The sequence below is a fragment of the Martes martes genome, assembly GCF_963455335.1.
Source record: "Martes martes genome assembly, chromosome: 17".
Taxonomy (NCBI): Eukaryota; Metazoa; Chordata; class Mammalia; order Carnivora; family Mustelidae; genus Martes; species Martes martes.
In genome coordinates this window covers 35,414,298-35,428,890 of record NC_137905.1, presented here as the reverse complement: position 1 = coordinate 35,428,890, position 14,593 = coordinate 35,414,298, and the positions used below count along the sequence as shown (strand labels likewise).

Below are 14,593 nucleotides of genomic sequence, written 5' to 3'. Positions count from 1 at the left end.
TGAACCAGGAAGAAATAGAAAACCTGAACAGACCCATAATCAGTTAGGAGATTGAAGCAGTCATCAAAAAATCTCCCAACAGGGGCGCCTGGGTGGCTCAGTGGGTTAAGCCTCTGCCTTCGGCTCAGGTCATGATCCCAGGGTCCTGGGATTGAGCCCCACATCGGGCTCTCTGCTCAGCAGGAAGCCTGCTTCCTCCTCTCTCTCTGCCTGCCTCTCTGCCTACTTGTAATCTCTATCAAAAAAAAAAAAAAAAAAAAAAATCTCCCAACAAACAAGAGCCCAGGACCAGATGGCTTCCAGGGGAATTCTACCAAACATTTAAAGAAGAAGTAATAGCTATTTTCCTGCAACTGTTGCTAAAAACAGAAATGGAAAGGAAACTTCCAAACTCATTTTATGAGGCCAGCATTACCTTGATCCCAAAACCGGGCAAAGACCCCATCAAAAAGGAGAATTAGGGCACCTGGGTGGCTCAGTGGGTTAAGCCGCTGCCTTCAGCTCAGGTCATGATCTCAGGGTCCTGGGATCAAGTCCTGCATCGGGCTCTCTGCTCAGCAGGGAGCCTGCTTCCCTCTCTCTGTCTCTGTCTGCCTCTCTGCCTACTTGTGATCTCTGTCTGTCAAATAAATAAATAAAATCTTAAAAAAAAAAAGGAGAATTACAGGCCAATATCCCTGATGAACATGGATGCAAAAATTCTCACCAAAATATTAGCCAATAGGATCCGACGGTACATTAAAAGGATTATTCACCACAACCAAGTGGGATTTATTCCTGGGCTGTTAGATTAGTTCAACAACTGCAAATCAATCAGTGTGATACAATACATTAATAAAAGAAAGAACAAGAACCATCTCAGTAGATGCCAAAAAAGCACTTGAGAAAGTACAGCATCTTTTCTTGATCAAAACTCTTCAAAGTGTAGGGATAGAGGGTACATACCTCAATATCATCAAAGCCATCTATGAAAAACCAACAGCGAATATCATTATGAATGTGGAAAAACTGAGAGCTTTTCCCCTCAGGTCATGAACACAGCAGGGCTGTCCATTATCACCACTGCTATTCAACATAGTCTAGAAGTCCTAGCCTCAGTGATCAGACAACAAAAAGAAAAGGCATCCGAATCGGCAAAGAAGTCAAACTCTCACTCTTTGCAGATGATATGATACTTTATGTGGAAAACCCAAAAGACTCCACTCCAACTGCTAGAACTCATACAGGAATTCAGTAAAGTGTCAGGATATAAAATCAAGGCTCGGAAATCAGTTGTATTTCTATATATCAACAACAAGATAGAAGAAAGAAAAATTAAGGAGTTGATCCCATTTCCAATTGCACTCAAAAGCATAAGATACCTGGGAATAAATCTAACCAAAGAGGCAAAGAATCTGTACTCAGAAAACTTACAGAGTACTCAAAGAAATTGAGGAAGACACAAAGAAATGAAAAAACATCCCATGCTCACGGATCGGAAGAAGAAATAATGTGAAAATGTCTGTACTACCTAGAGCAATCTACACAGTTAATGAAATGCCTATCAAAATACCACGAAGCGGGGCGCCTGGGTGGCTCAGTGGGTTAAGCCGCTGCCTTCGGCTCAGGTCATGATCTCAGGGTCCTGGGATCGAGTCCCGCATCGGGCTCTCTGCTCAGCAGGGAGCCTGCTTCCCTCTCTCCCTCTCTTTCTGCCTGCCTCTCTGTCTACTGTGATTTCTCTCTGTCAAATAAATAAATAAAATCTTAAAAAAAAAAAAAAATACCACGAAGTTTTTTCAAAGAAATGTAACAAATAATCTTAAAATTTATACAGAACAAGACGAGAATAGCCAAAGAAATGTTGAAAAAGAAAACCAAAGTTGTTGGCATCACAATCCCAGACTTCAAGCTTATTACAAAGCTGTAATCATCAAGATAGTATGGTACTGGGGCGCCTGGGTGGCTCAGTGGGTTAAAGCCTCTGCCTTCAGCTCAGGTCATGATCCCAGGGTCCTGGGATCGAGCCCCGTATCAGGCTCTCTGCTCAGTGGGGAGCCTGCTTCCCTTCCTCTCTCTGCCTGCCTCTCTGCCTACTTGTGATCTCTGTCTGTCAAATAAATAAATAATCTTAAAAAAACAAACAAACAAACAAACAAAAAACCTTAAAAAAAAAAAGATAGTATGGTACTAGCAGAAAAACAGACACATAGATCAATGCAACAGAATAGAGAGCCCAGAAATGGACCCTCAACTCTATGGTCCCCTAATCTTCGACAAAGCAGGAGAGAATGTCCAATGAAGAAAAGACAGTCTCGGGAACCTGGGTGGCTCAGTGGGTTAAAGCCTCTGCTTTCGGCTCAGGTCATGATCCCAGGGTCCTGGGATCGAGTCCCACATCGGGCTCTCTGCTCAGCAGGGAGCCTACTTGTGATCTCTGTCTGTCCAATAAATAAATAAAATCTTTAAAAAAAAAAAAAAAAGAAAAGACAGTCTCTTCAACAAATAGTGCTGGGAAAATTGGACAGCCATATGCAGAAGAATGAAACTGGACCATTTCCTTACACCACACACAAAAACAGATTCAAAATGGATGAAAGACCTCAGTGTGAGACAGGAATCCATCAAAATTCTAGAGCAGAACACAGGCAGCCACCTCTTCGACTTCAGCCACAGCTACTTCTTCCTAGAAACATCGCCAAAGGCAAGGGAAGCAAGGGCAAAAATGAACTATTGGGACTTCATCAAGATCCAAAGCTTTTGCCCAGCAAAGGAAAAAATCAACAAAACCAAAAAACAACTGACAGAATGGGAGAAGATATTTGCAACTGACATATCAGATAAAGGGCTAGTATCCAAATTCTATAAAGAACTTATCAAACTCACACCCAAAGAACAAATAATCCAATCAAGAAATGGGCAGAAGACATGAACAGACATTTCAGCAAAGAAGACACCCAAACCGCCAACAGACACACGAAAAAGTGCTCCATGTCACTTGCATCAGGGAAATACAAATCAAAACCACAGTGAGATACCACCTTACACCAGTCAGAATCGCTAAAATTAACCAGTCAGGGAAAAATAGGTGTTGGCGAGGATGTGGAGAAATGGGAACATTCCTACATTGTTGGTGGGAATGCAAGCTGATGTAGCCACTCTGGAAAATAGTATGGAGGTTCTTCAAAGAGTTGAAAATAGAGGTACCTATGACCCAGCAATTGCACTACTGGGTATTTACCGTGAAGATAGAAATGAAGTGATCGAAGGGGCATGTGCATCTGAATGTTTATAGCAGCAATGTCCACAATAGCCAAACTATGGAAAGAACCTAGATGTCCACCAACAGATGAATGGTTAAAGAAGATGTGGTAGATAAACACAATGGAATACTAAGCAACCATCAAAAAACTCTGAAGTCTTTCCATTTGAAATGACGTGGATGGAATTAGAGGGTATTATGCTGAGCAAAATAAGTCAATCAGAGAAAGACAATTATCATATGATCTCACTGATATGAGGAATTTGAGAAACGAGACAGAGGATCATAGGGGAAGGGAGGAAAAAATGAAACATAAAACCAGAGAGGGAAACAAACTTTATCTCAGGAAACAAACCGAGGGTTGCTGGAGGGGAGGGGTGAAGGAGGGATGGGGTGATGGACACTGGGGAGGGTATGTGCTATGGTGAATGCTGTGAATTGTGTAAGACTGAATCAATCACAGACCTGTACCCCTGAAGCAAATAATACATTATATGTTAATTTAAAAAAACAAAAAAAAAAACCCAACTCTGTACTATTTTTATAACTTTAAACTTAAAATTATTTAAACATAAAAAAGTTAGAAACAAAGAAAACATAGCCTTTCTGAATTTTGATGAGCATGGTTTGGTAGATTCATAAATTATATACCAAACTGAATTAAACCACTGGTAATTATTTTTAATCTTGAAAATCTTGAAAGGAGTTTCCACTTTCTGCTTTCCCTATTATGTTTACACCTCTATAATAAGGCAGTGTTGCAATTTATGTTTTAACATGGTTTTTCACCCAGGACAGTTAATTCCTTGAGAATAGGGACTCAGACTTAGTTATTTCTGCATTCTCTTTGACTTGCAGTCTTTGTCAAAAGGAAATGCTCAATAATTAAATTCTGAATGAATGAAAATTATGTAAAAGATCTCAATGCTATAGGATTTACTTACGCTCCACAAAGGAAGTAAAGAGCATTCTGAATCTGCTTAGCCGACTACCTTCATCTGCCCACATTCGGATCACTCCAACTCCTGTTTTCAGCATCACATCATTGGCCACAGTGCTGCAAAACTTAGCCTTCAGATTTTCAATAGAACTGCTTCCATCATAAACTGCAACGAAGTTTCTCTTGCATTCATTTGAGTGCTCCATTTGATAATCTAGGAACCTCAAATAAATCTGTAACATTAACAGAGAAAAACACTGCTTTTGAAAAGATTAAAATTGAGTGTTGATTTCTGATTATCCAGTCAACATGGTAGAAATATAGAAATATGACAGCTGACAGGAGCACAAGAGCTAAAGGCTGGTGCCTAAGGAGTCAAAAGAACCAAAACTGATGGTTTCCTTCTTAATGGAAGCAAGCATTAAGGAACCTAAGTTTGTGTTTTGTCTATAAAGAAACTTTTTGCTCCATGAGGCAAACTGGGTCTCTTACATAGTTTTCTTATTATGAAAGCAACCTCCTGGTACTGACAAATTGGGAAAATGAAAGAATCACTCTTGCAATTGTTGCAATTCTTTTTCAGTTTTTCTTCACATTTTAAAAACCTAAGTTTAATTGTAAGATACATACATCCTGTAACAAACACATCGAAACCATTTTTATCTTACCTATACTCCTCAATACCAAAAACGTTACCATGGTGTCTTGTCGTTTGTTTATCTCCTATTCTATACTGGACATTTAAGTGGTTTTAAGACTTCACCCCATAAATAACAATTTCTATGTTTTCAGTCAGGAAGATATCAACTGCAGTATCAAAATAAGCACTATTAATATCTATTTTATTTAGCATCCTCTTTCTTGAAATTTTATAGGCAGTTGCTACCTGGTACTAAGTTCTTAAAATATGCTTGGCCCACTTTTGTTTGAAGATTTCCTTTAGACTGCAGGCTTAGAAATACTGTGAGTGGGGTGCCTGGGTGGCTCAGTGGGTTAAGCCTCTGCCTTCGGCTCAGGTCATGATCTCAGGATCCTGGGATCGAGCCCCGCGGGCTCTCTGCTCAGTGGGGAGTCTGCTCTCTCCCCTCTCTGCCTGCCTCTATGCTTACTTGTGATCTGTCAAATAAATAAATAAAATCTTAAAAAAAAAAAGAAATACTGTGAGTGTTACTGTTCAGGTTGTGGACTTAGAAACACATTGTACATATCTCTAGGAGAACTGAATGAAATGGCTATTATTCCTTACAGGCAGGGAGAAAATGAAGGCTCAGTTTGTTAAGAATTTGCCCAAGGTTACTCAGGGTGAGGATTTGACCTGGGTTGGCCCGACTCTACCATTCGTGTTCTTTCCACCCTCTGGGGTGCCTTTTCTGCACGCATGCACAGACAGTTCCCTTTTTGCTCTAGTTGCTCCTCTGTGACTCTACAATTGAAATTTTAGTGAATAGAGAATAAAAATTTCCTTTGTTGCTAAAGACATGAGTATTCATTCTAGTTTCTATTTCTGAGGTAGCAATGTGATGCCACCTCCACCTCTCATTTTAAAGATTTTATTTTTGGGGTGCCTGGGTGGCTCAGTGGGTTAAAGCCTCTGCCTTCGGCTTGGGTCATGATCCCAGGGTCCTGGGATCGAGCCCCGCATCAGGCTCTCTGCTTGGCGGGGAACCCCCTCTCTGCCTATTTGTGATCTGTCAAATAAATAAAATCTTAAGAAAAAAAATAAAGATTTTATTTTTAAGTTATCTTTATACCCAACATGGGCTTGAACTCACAACCCTAATAATCAAGAGTCACATGGTTCTACTGACAGAGCCAGCCAGGCACCCCAGCCCTTGCCTTTTAATTTAAAAGACTTCATGGGGTGCCTGGGTGGCTATCATTAAGCGTCTGCCTTCCGGCTCGGGTCATGATCCCAGGGTGCTGGGATGGAACCCTGGATTGGGCTCCCTGCTAAGCGGGAAGGCTGCTTCTTCCTCTCCACTCCCCCTGCTTGCGTACCCTCTCTTGCTACCTCTGTCAGATAAATAAATAAAATCTTTAAAAAATTAAAAATAAAAGACTTCATATAATAAAAATGTAATATCTGGTATCTCTTCCCACTAAAATACCTTGATGGCATAAAACTAAGAGCAAACAACTAAAAAATATACCTCAAAGGGATAACTTTTGATCAAGTAACTTTGGCTTATTCGAAATGACCAATTTGTTACTTCCAGGAGAATTGTAGAAAATAGGTAATTAAATAGGATTACCATTTCAAAATTTCACACATAATCTTCATGCATGTATTACATAGAAACAATAACTTTCCTTATATGTATCATTAGTACTCATTCATTTCTCTATTTGTTACATAATTATAACATTCTGCCCATGGTTTTGTGGTAATGGGCAAGTATCACCAATACTGTGACTGTCTTCTCTATTACACTGTGAAGACTTCCAATGAGAGAATCATGTCCTAATTCTATCTAGTGTAATTCTTGCTCATAGCAAGTAATGAATATATGACCAGGTTTATAAAACTATGAACTTGGTAGATCTAAATATAAGAAAAACAAGAAGTCTGAAGTATATCTTCCCTGTGTATTTTTTTTTTTAAAGATTTTTTATTTATTTGCCAGAGAGAGAGAGAGAGAGAGTACACACAAGCAGGCAGAGAGGCAGGCAGAGGCAGCGAGAGAAGCAGGCTCCCCGCCGAGCAAGGAACCCAATGCAGGACTTGATCCCAGGACCCTGGGATCAAGACCTGAGCCGAAGGCAGCGGCTTAACCAACTGAACCACCCAGGCGTCCCTACCCTGTTTTTTTTTAATCCAAAGAAACATGGTTCTATCCAAGGCCATAGTAAATGCTCTTTAAAGGTACTGAACTCAAAAGGTTTAAGTCATAGGACAATGACATTCTTTTCTATTGTGAATGCAGCTCAATATTGAAACAGTTCAGTTCAACTAATTTTCAGAAATTATTTCTAACAAGGGGCACCTGGGTGGCTCAGTTGGTTAAGCATCTGACTTTGGCTTAAGTCATGATCTCAGGGTCCTAGAATCTAGCCCTGCATCTCCACAAGTCCAGCTCCCTGCTCACTGCGGAGTCTGCTTCTCACCTGCCTTCTGCCCTCCCCCTGCTTGTGCTCTCTCCCAAATAAATAATCTTAAAAAAATTTTTCTAACAAGCAAAACTGACAAATTGAAACAGGGAGGAGACACAAACTACTCTTCTGTCAGCGAAACTGCATGACAACAGATCTGCTAAAGGCTCCTGGTCTCTTATCTCACTCCTATCACCCTCCTCAGGGAGGTGGAGTGAGTTACCTTAATGGTGGGGAGGGATTCTGATCTCTTTTTCCTTTCCTCTTTCCCTGGACTGGAGAGTAGGTAGCAGTTACCTCAATAAGCGGGTTTTCTCTGCATATGCAAACTTTCCTTGGGCTGGACTGGTCCAGGCTAGACGTAGGTGGGAAGTCAAACTGGTGGCTAGGGAATTAGCAAGTCTGATACAACTCTCTCATCAAGCTGGTTCCTCTAGCCCTGTTGTAATAAAGGAGCTATTTGGAATCTCCACATTCTCCATGTGGAGGGGAAAAAGATGGTGTCTATTGGAACACGCCCCCACCTGCCCCCGCCCAATGCAATGAGATCCTCAGAGAGCAACTATGGACATAACCCTGGACCTACTACATGTTTGGTTCCAGACCATAATAAAGTGAACACTGCAATAAAGTGTGTCAAATGAATCTTTTGGTTTCCCAGTGCATATAAGTTAGCTTGTACTGTAGCTGGTTAGGCATGTAATAGCATTGTCTAAAAAAAAAAAAAAGGAAATGCCTTAATTCAAAGGAAAGGAAAGTCTTGGAGGGCCTTGCCTCGATGTGGGTGGCTGCTGACTGATCAGGGTGGTGGCTGCCAAACACTGGGGTCGCTGTGACAATTTCTTCAAATAAGATAATAAAGTTTGTTGCATCAATGGTATCTTCTTTCACAAATATTTTCTCTACAGCATGTGATGCTGTTGGTAGCATTTTGCCCACAGAACTTCTTTTATCTTTAAATTTAAATTCTATTAATATGTTATTTGTTTCAGGGGTACAGGTCTGTGATTCATCAGTCTTATATAATACCCAGTGCTCATTACAACACAAACCCTCACCAATGTCCATCACCCCTCAGACCCCCAGCAACCCTCGGGTGGTTTCCTGAGATTAAGAGTCTCCTATGGTTTATCTCCCTCTCTAGTTTTGTCTTGTTTCATTTTTCCCTCCCTTCCCCTATGATCTTCTGTCTTGTTTCTTAAATTCCACATATCAGTGAGACCATATGATAATTCTCTTTCTCTGACTTATTTCGCTTAGCATAATACTGTCTAGTTCCAACCACGTTATTGGAAATGGCAAGATTTCATTTTTGATGGCTGCATAATATTCCCGTGTGTGTGTGTGTGTGTGTATACCACAGTAGAACTCCTTTCAAAATGGAGTCAATCTTCTAAAACCTGCTGCTGCTCCTTTATCAAAGAAGTTCATATAATATTCTGAATCCTCTGTTGTCATTTCAACAGTCTTCACAGCATCTTCACCAGGAATAGATTCCATCATGTGAGCAACTCTCACATGATATAATGAGAAGTGGGCATTATAGAAGACTGATGAATCACTGACCTCTAACTCTGAAACTACTAATACATTATTTGTTAATTGAGTTTATTTTTTAAAAAGATTTTATTTATTTATTTGACAGACAGAGATCGTAAGTAGGAAGAGAGCAGGCAGAGAGAGGAAGGGAAGCAGGCTACTGGCTGAGCAGAGCACCTGATGTGGGGCTCGATCCCAGGACGCTGGGATCATGACCCGAGCTGAAGGCAGAGGCTTTAACCCAATGAGCCACCCATGCGCCCCTGTTAATTAATTGAATTTAAATAAAAAAATAAATTAATCCTAAATCCAAATTAAAAAAAAGAGCAACTCCTCATCAGCTCAAGTTTGATCATGAGATTGCAACAATTCAGGCACATGTCCAGGCTCCACTTCTAAATCTAGTTCTCTGGCTGTTGCCACATCTGCAGATACTTCTTCCACTGAGGTCTTGAATCTTTAATTTGTAAAACATGCAGTATTTGCGAAGCACAACAAAAGGAGGTATGCCTGCATAGCATCCAGATCTAAGGGAGACACCGGATAACTGGCAATGCAACAGACTCCCTGACATTAGGTCCCTGTCTTACGGTGGACATAAAATCAATTCTTAAATGTAAAAACGAACACACACAGATTAAAAATATAGAAGTGTAGTTCTATGACCTTTGGTTAGGAAAGTTTATTAAAAGCAAACACATAAGACACAAAGTATAAACCATAAAGATTATCAATTTTATTATATAAAATAGATTTGACTTTGAGAACCAGCCAAGATGAAACACAGTATGGCTTATTTCTCTTACCGCAACTAAAAACTGAGGATAAAATATGAAAAGCAACTATGTGAGGATTCTGGAAAGTAAAATGTGGGCGTCGATGGGAAGTCAAACTTGAAGCACCCATAAAGAGGGTGACACTCAGTTTTTTCCTGGTCTCCTGGGCTGATATTCATGGAATTCAGGGAACTCAGAGAAAGTGCTGCAGCCATAAGACTGAGAAAGGGACCCAGCTGAAGAGTGGGGTGAGGCAGGCAGAGATTTCTGGTTTGTTTTTCCCACTCTACCAGCTCTGCTCAAGGTCAGCACCAGTCATGGATCTGCATGAAGCAGCTTTTGGAGCAACTAAAACCCAAGAGAAATCCCATCTCTTTAATTAGCAGAACTGAGAAAGGATAGGATGTTAGGAGATTATGGAGGGAATCACCATTACTTTTTTTCCTCTTCTCTTAGTCACTCAAAACTCACAACAGGTAGGAGGCAGAAACTTAAGAAAACTTATCTTTCTGGCCACCAGAGGAAATGGGAAAAGGAAGCCATGTTATCTGGAGAATGTGAAGGAAATTTTGGAGAAGAGGGAGTTAAAGAAAAAGCACTAGTTCTGGCTTACCCCTAAGCTGTGTATTCATGAAACAGAACTAAAGAAACATGACAAAGGTGTTGAGAATGAGATTCTAATACAAGCCACTGTCCAAGTTCCTGAGTGGGGCATGGCTTGGGCACGTCGACACAGCAAAGACCGTGAAGATGACAAACACTGGAACCACCACCCACATAAAGTGACAAGGTACATGCAATCTGAATCTAATTGGGTCGATTGTCTGACAAAAATGAAATGAATAACAAAAATCAACATTTTCCAGGTATTTTTAACAGGACCCAGAGTCTCACAGTGTTATATTCAAACTGTCCAGGACATAATAAAAAAAAATTACTCACATATAAAGAACAAGGAAAAGTGATTAGTTCTGAAATGAAAGAATAGTCAAGAGATCCCAGGCCTAAGAAGGCTCAGATATTGGAAACTGCCAAAGACTGAAAGATTTTTTTTTTCCTAAGAGAGAGAAAGAGAGAGACTTTTAAGCAGGCTCCAGTGCAGAGCCAGATGCTGGGCTCACTCTAATGATTCTGAGATCATGACCTGAGTTGAAATCAAGAGCTGGATGCTTAACTGACTGAGTCACTGAGGCATCTCAGAATTGCCAAACACTTTAAAGCAATTATATAAATATGCTCCGTAAGGTAAAGGCAAACACTAAGGGAGTAGATAGACCACAGTGGAGAAATAGAAATTATGAAAAAGAACCATATGAAAACTCTAAAACTGAAAATGAAAAATATCTGAAATTTTTAAAAAATTCACTCTATGGGCCGAAGACGAGAATGGGGATGACAGAGGTAAGTCAGTAAACTGGAAAATGACTCAGGAGAAACTATCTAATATGAGTTACTGAAAAAAAAGAATTGAGGACAAATGAACACAGTCTCAAGGACCTGTGGGACTATTTCAAAAGTGTCACTTAAGTCTCAGAGGGAGGAGAGGTTGCTACAGAAAAAAATATTTGAAGAAATAACTGCTAAAAATGCCCCAAGTCTGGTGAAAGACAAAAATTTACAGATTCAAAAAAGCTCAGCAAACACCAAACAGGATAAAAGCAAACAAAAAAACATGGCCTACAGACATCAAAATCAAACTACTTAAAATCAGAGATTTAAAGTCTTGAGATCTGACAGAAAAATGATGCATTTTGTAGAAGCAAACGATTTGAGTGACTGTGGATTGCTCTTTAGAAATCATCAAAGCCAAGGACAGTGCAACAAAATTTTTAAGTGCTGAAAAAAAGAATTTGTGAACATCAGAATTTTGTACCCAGCAAACATATTCTGTCAGGAATGAGGGCAAAATAAGTACACACCCTGGTGAAGACTTAAGAGACTTAGAGAATTTGTTGTATACAGACCTGCAATAAAAGGAATACCAAAGAAAGTTCTTTAGATAAAAGAGAAAGGATACTATAATGAATCTTGGAACTTCACGAATGAAAGGAAACAGAAATGGTAAATATCTGGATAAATATAAACCATCAAGGATAAAAAAAGAGGCTATCACTATAGACCTTACCAACATTAAGGGAAAAAAAAGGGCGCTGGGCTGGCTCAGTCAATGACACGTACAACTCTTGATCTTGCGGTTGTAACTTCGAGCCCCATGTAAGGTGTAAACAAGAATAAAATAAACAAACAAACCAGTGAACAGCTCTATGACCCCAAATCAGATAACTCAGATGAAAATGGACAAATTCCTTAAAAGGAACAAACTGCCCAGACACTTCTAACAGGAAATATGTAACCTGAATGGCCATGTATTTATAAAAAATAATGAATTCATAATTTAAAACCTTACAAAAAAGTCTCTAGGCCTAGATGTATTCATGAACAAATGATACCAAACATGTAAGGAAAAAATTATGCCAATTCTTCACAACCTCTTCCAGGAAGATGGTGCACTTCTAAACTCACAAGACCAGCATTAGTGTGACACCACCAGACAGAAGGAAACTACTCATCAATATTCCTGTGATTTATAATAAAAAATATATGTATTTGAGCTTTGTCTGTTTCTGGCTCAGACCTCCCCAAACCCTTGGAATTTCCTGAGCAATAAGAGCAGCGGGTACATGTTCTATTTGGTCTCTTGTCCTCAGTTCCTGAAAATATTCCAGCCATTGAGTTGAAGTGGGTATCCTGTTAATCATAACAGGTCCCTCTCAATGACAATGACTTTCTATTAATGAGGTTATCTTCTGGAAATCCCTTAAGGATGGGGACTAGTTACTAGGGGAAATAACCATGAGTCGAGGGTTTAAACTTTCAGTTCCATGGCGATTTCCCTGGAGGAGAGAGGGGCGGGGATGGAGGTTAAATCAAGCATCAATTCAGTGATTTAATTAACCATGGTTATGTAGTAGCCTCCATAAAAACTCAGAAGGATAAGGTTTGAAAAAGCTTCCAAGTTGGTGAATCAGAATGTTTCCATATGCCATCGTGCCATGGAGTGGGGGCTCCATGGGGAGAGAAGCTCCTTTGTTCACGACCTCACCTGTGTCTTTTCATATGGCTGTTGAATCTTACCCTTTAATATGCTCTGTAATTAACTGGTAATTTAAGTAAGAACACTTTTCCTGCGTTCTCTAAGTCTCTCTAGCAAATTAATCAAACAAAAGGAGGGGCTCCTAGTATACTGATTTCCAGCCAGTTGGTCAGCACAGGTGACAATGACAACTTGGACATGAAACTGGCATCTGAAGTAGAGGCCAGACTTGTGGGACGGAGCCCCCAATTCTTAGAATCTGGTGCCATCTCCAGGTCAATAGTATCAGACCTGAGCTGAATTGTAGGACACCCAGCTGGTGTCTGAGAACTGCTTGGTGTTGTAGGGAAAAACCCCACAAGTTGGAAGTGGTATCAGAATCATCAGCCAGAAAAGCAGCAACATATAAAAAGTACAGTACTTTCATATATCATAACCAAATATAGTTTATCCTAGGAATACAAGGCTGGTTTAAATTTTGAATAATCAATGTAAGTCACCATTATAAATAGACTAAAAAAGAAAAGTTATATGATCAAAACTCAGAAAAACAGAGAACTTTCTGTAACCTGGTAAAGGGCAGCTACAAAAACCCAGAGGTGACACCATACCTCATGGTGAAAATCTGAATGCTTTCCCCCTCAAACTCCGTAACAAAGGTAAGTCCTAATCAGCACCATACTGGAAGCTACAGAACGCAGAAGTGTAGACTTTAAAGCTCCAATAATCAAGACAGTGTGGTACTGACAGAAGGAGACCCATACATACAAGAAACAGAATACAGCCCAGAAAGAGATTCTTACAAATAAAGCTATTATTATTATTTTTTTAAAAGATTTTATTTATTTATTTGACAGACAGAGACCACAAGTAGACAGAGAGGCAGGCAGAGAGAGGAAGGGAAGCAGGGTCCCTGTTGAGCGGAGAGCCTGATGCGGCGGATCCCAGGACCCTGGGATCTCGACCTGAGCGGAAGGCAGAGGCTTTAACCGACTGAGCCACCCAAGTGCCCCAAGCTATTATTAACAGAGATACAAAGGCAATTCAATAGAAAGGACAGTCTTCAACAAATGGTGCTGGAAAAATCAGTCATCCCTAAGGAGGAAGGAAGGAACGAAGGAACGAACGGTGGAACCTTGAGCTATACCTAGTACCTTATACAAAAATTAATTCAAAACGGGTCATAAATATAAAATGATAGAAATTTCAGAAGGAAATATAGGGAACAAATCCTTATGACTTTGGGTCAGGCAGAGAGCTCTTGGGATACACCAAAGGAAAATTCATTAAAAAAATTTACAATTTGACTTCATTAAAATTAAACTTTTTCTCTGTGAGAGATACTGTTGAGTGAAAAGAAAAGCCACCAACTGGTAGAAAATGTTTGCAAATCTCTTGCCAGAACACTTCTTTAATCCAGAACTCAAAACTGAACAGTAAGAAAACTGCCCAATCTTAAAATGGGCAGAGGAGACACTTCACCAAAGATTTAGACATTACAAAACTTCAAGTTAAAACCTGATGATAACCAAGTGCTGAGAACTATGTACAGCAACTGAAAATCTGATAACACTTCTTGAGGAAATGCAAAACAAAATAACCACTTGGGAGAACAGCTTGGTGGTTTCTTACAAAGCTACCATGTGAGTCAGCAGTCTCAGGGATGGATATCCAGAAAAATGAAAAAAACATGTTTACACAAAACCTGTACAGAAATGTTTATAGCAGTTTTATCAATAATAACCAAAAACTGGAAACAGTCCAAATGTTCAGATGGTAAGAGTAAGCTACAGTATATCCATAAAATAAAATCTGCTCAGCAATAAGAGGGATAAGCTAATTGGTCCATGCAGTAACAGGAATCTCAAATGCATTATATTACATGTAAGAATTCAGACTCACACAAACTGTGA

The 14,593-nt window shown here is 39.8% G+C and overlaps 1 protein-coding gene across 1 annotated transcript in view; it reads right to left on the bottom strand.

Annotated features, from left to right (window-relative positions):
• NETO2 (neuropilin and tolloid like 2) overlaps window positions 1-14,593 on the bottom strand; it is a gene marked incomplete at its 5' end in the record, with an annotated part of 53,177 nt that overhangs the window by 19,365 nt on the left and 19,219 nt on the right. Inside the window, one exon of the mRNA XM_080828525.1 lies at window positions 4,186-4,414. Within this exon, the coding sequence (XP_080684651.1) occupies window positions 4,186-4,414 (229 nt within the window). The remainder of the gene's footprint in view (window positions 1-4,185; window positions 4,415-14,593) is intronic.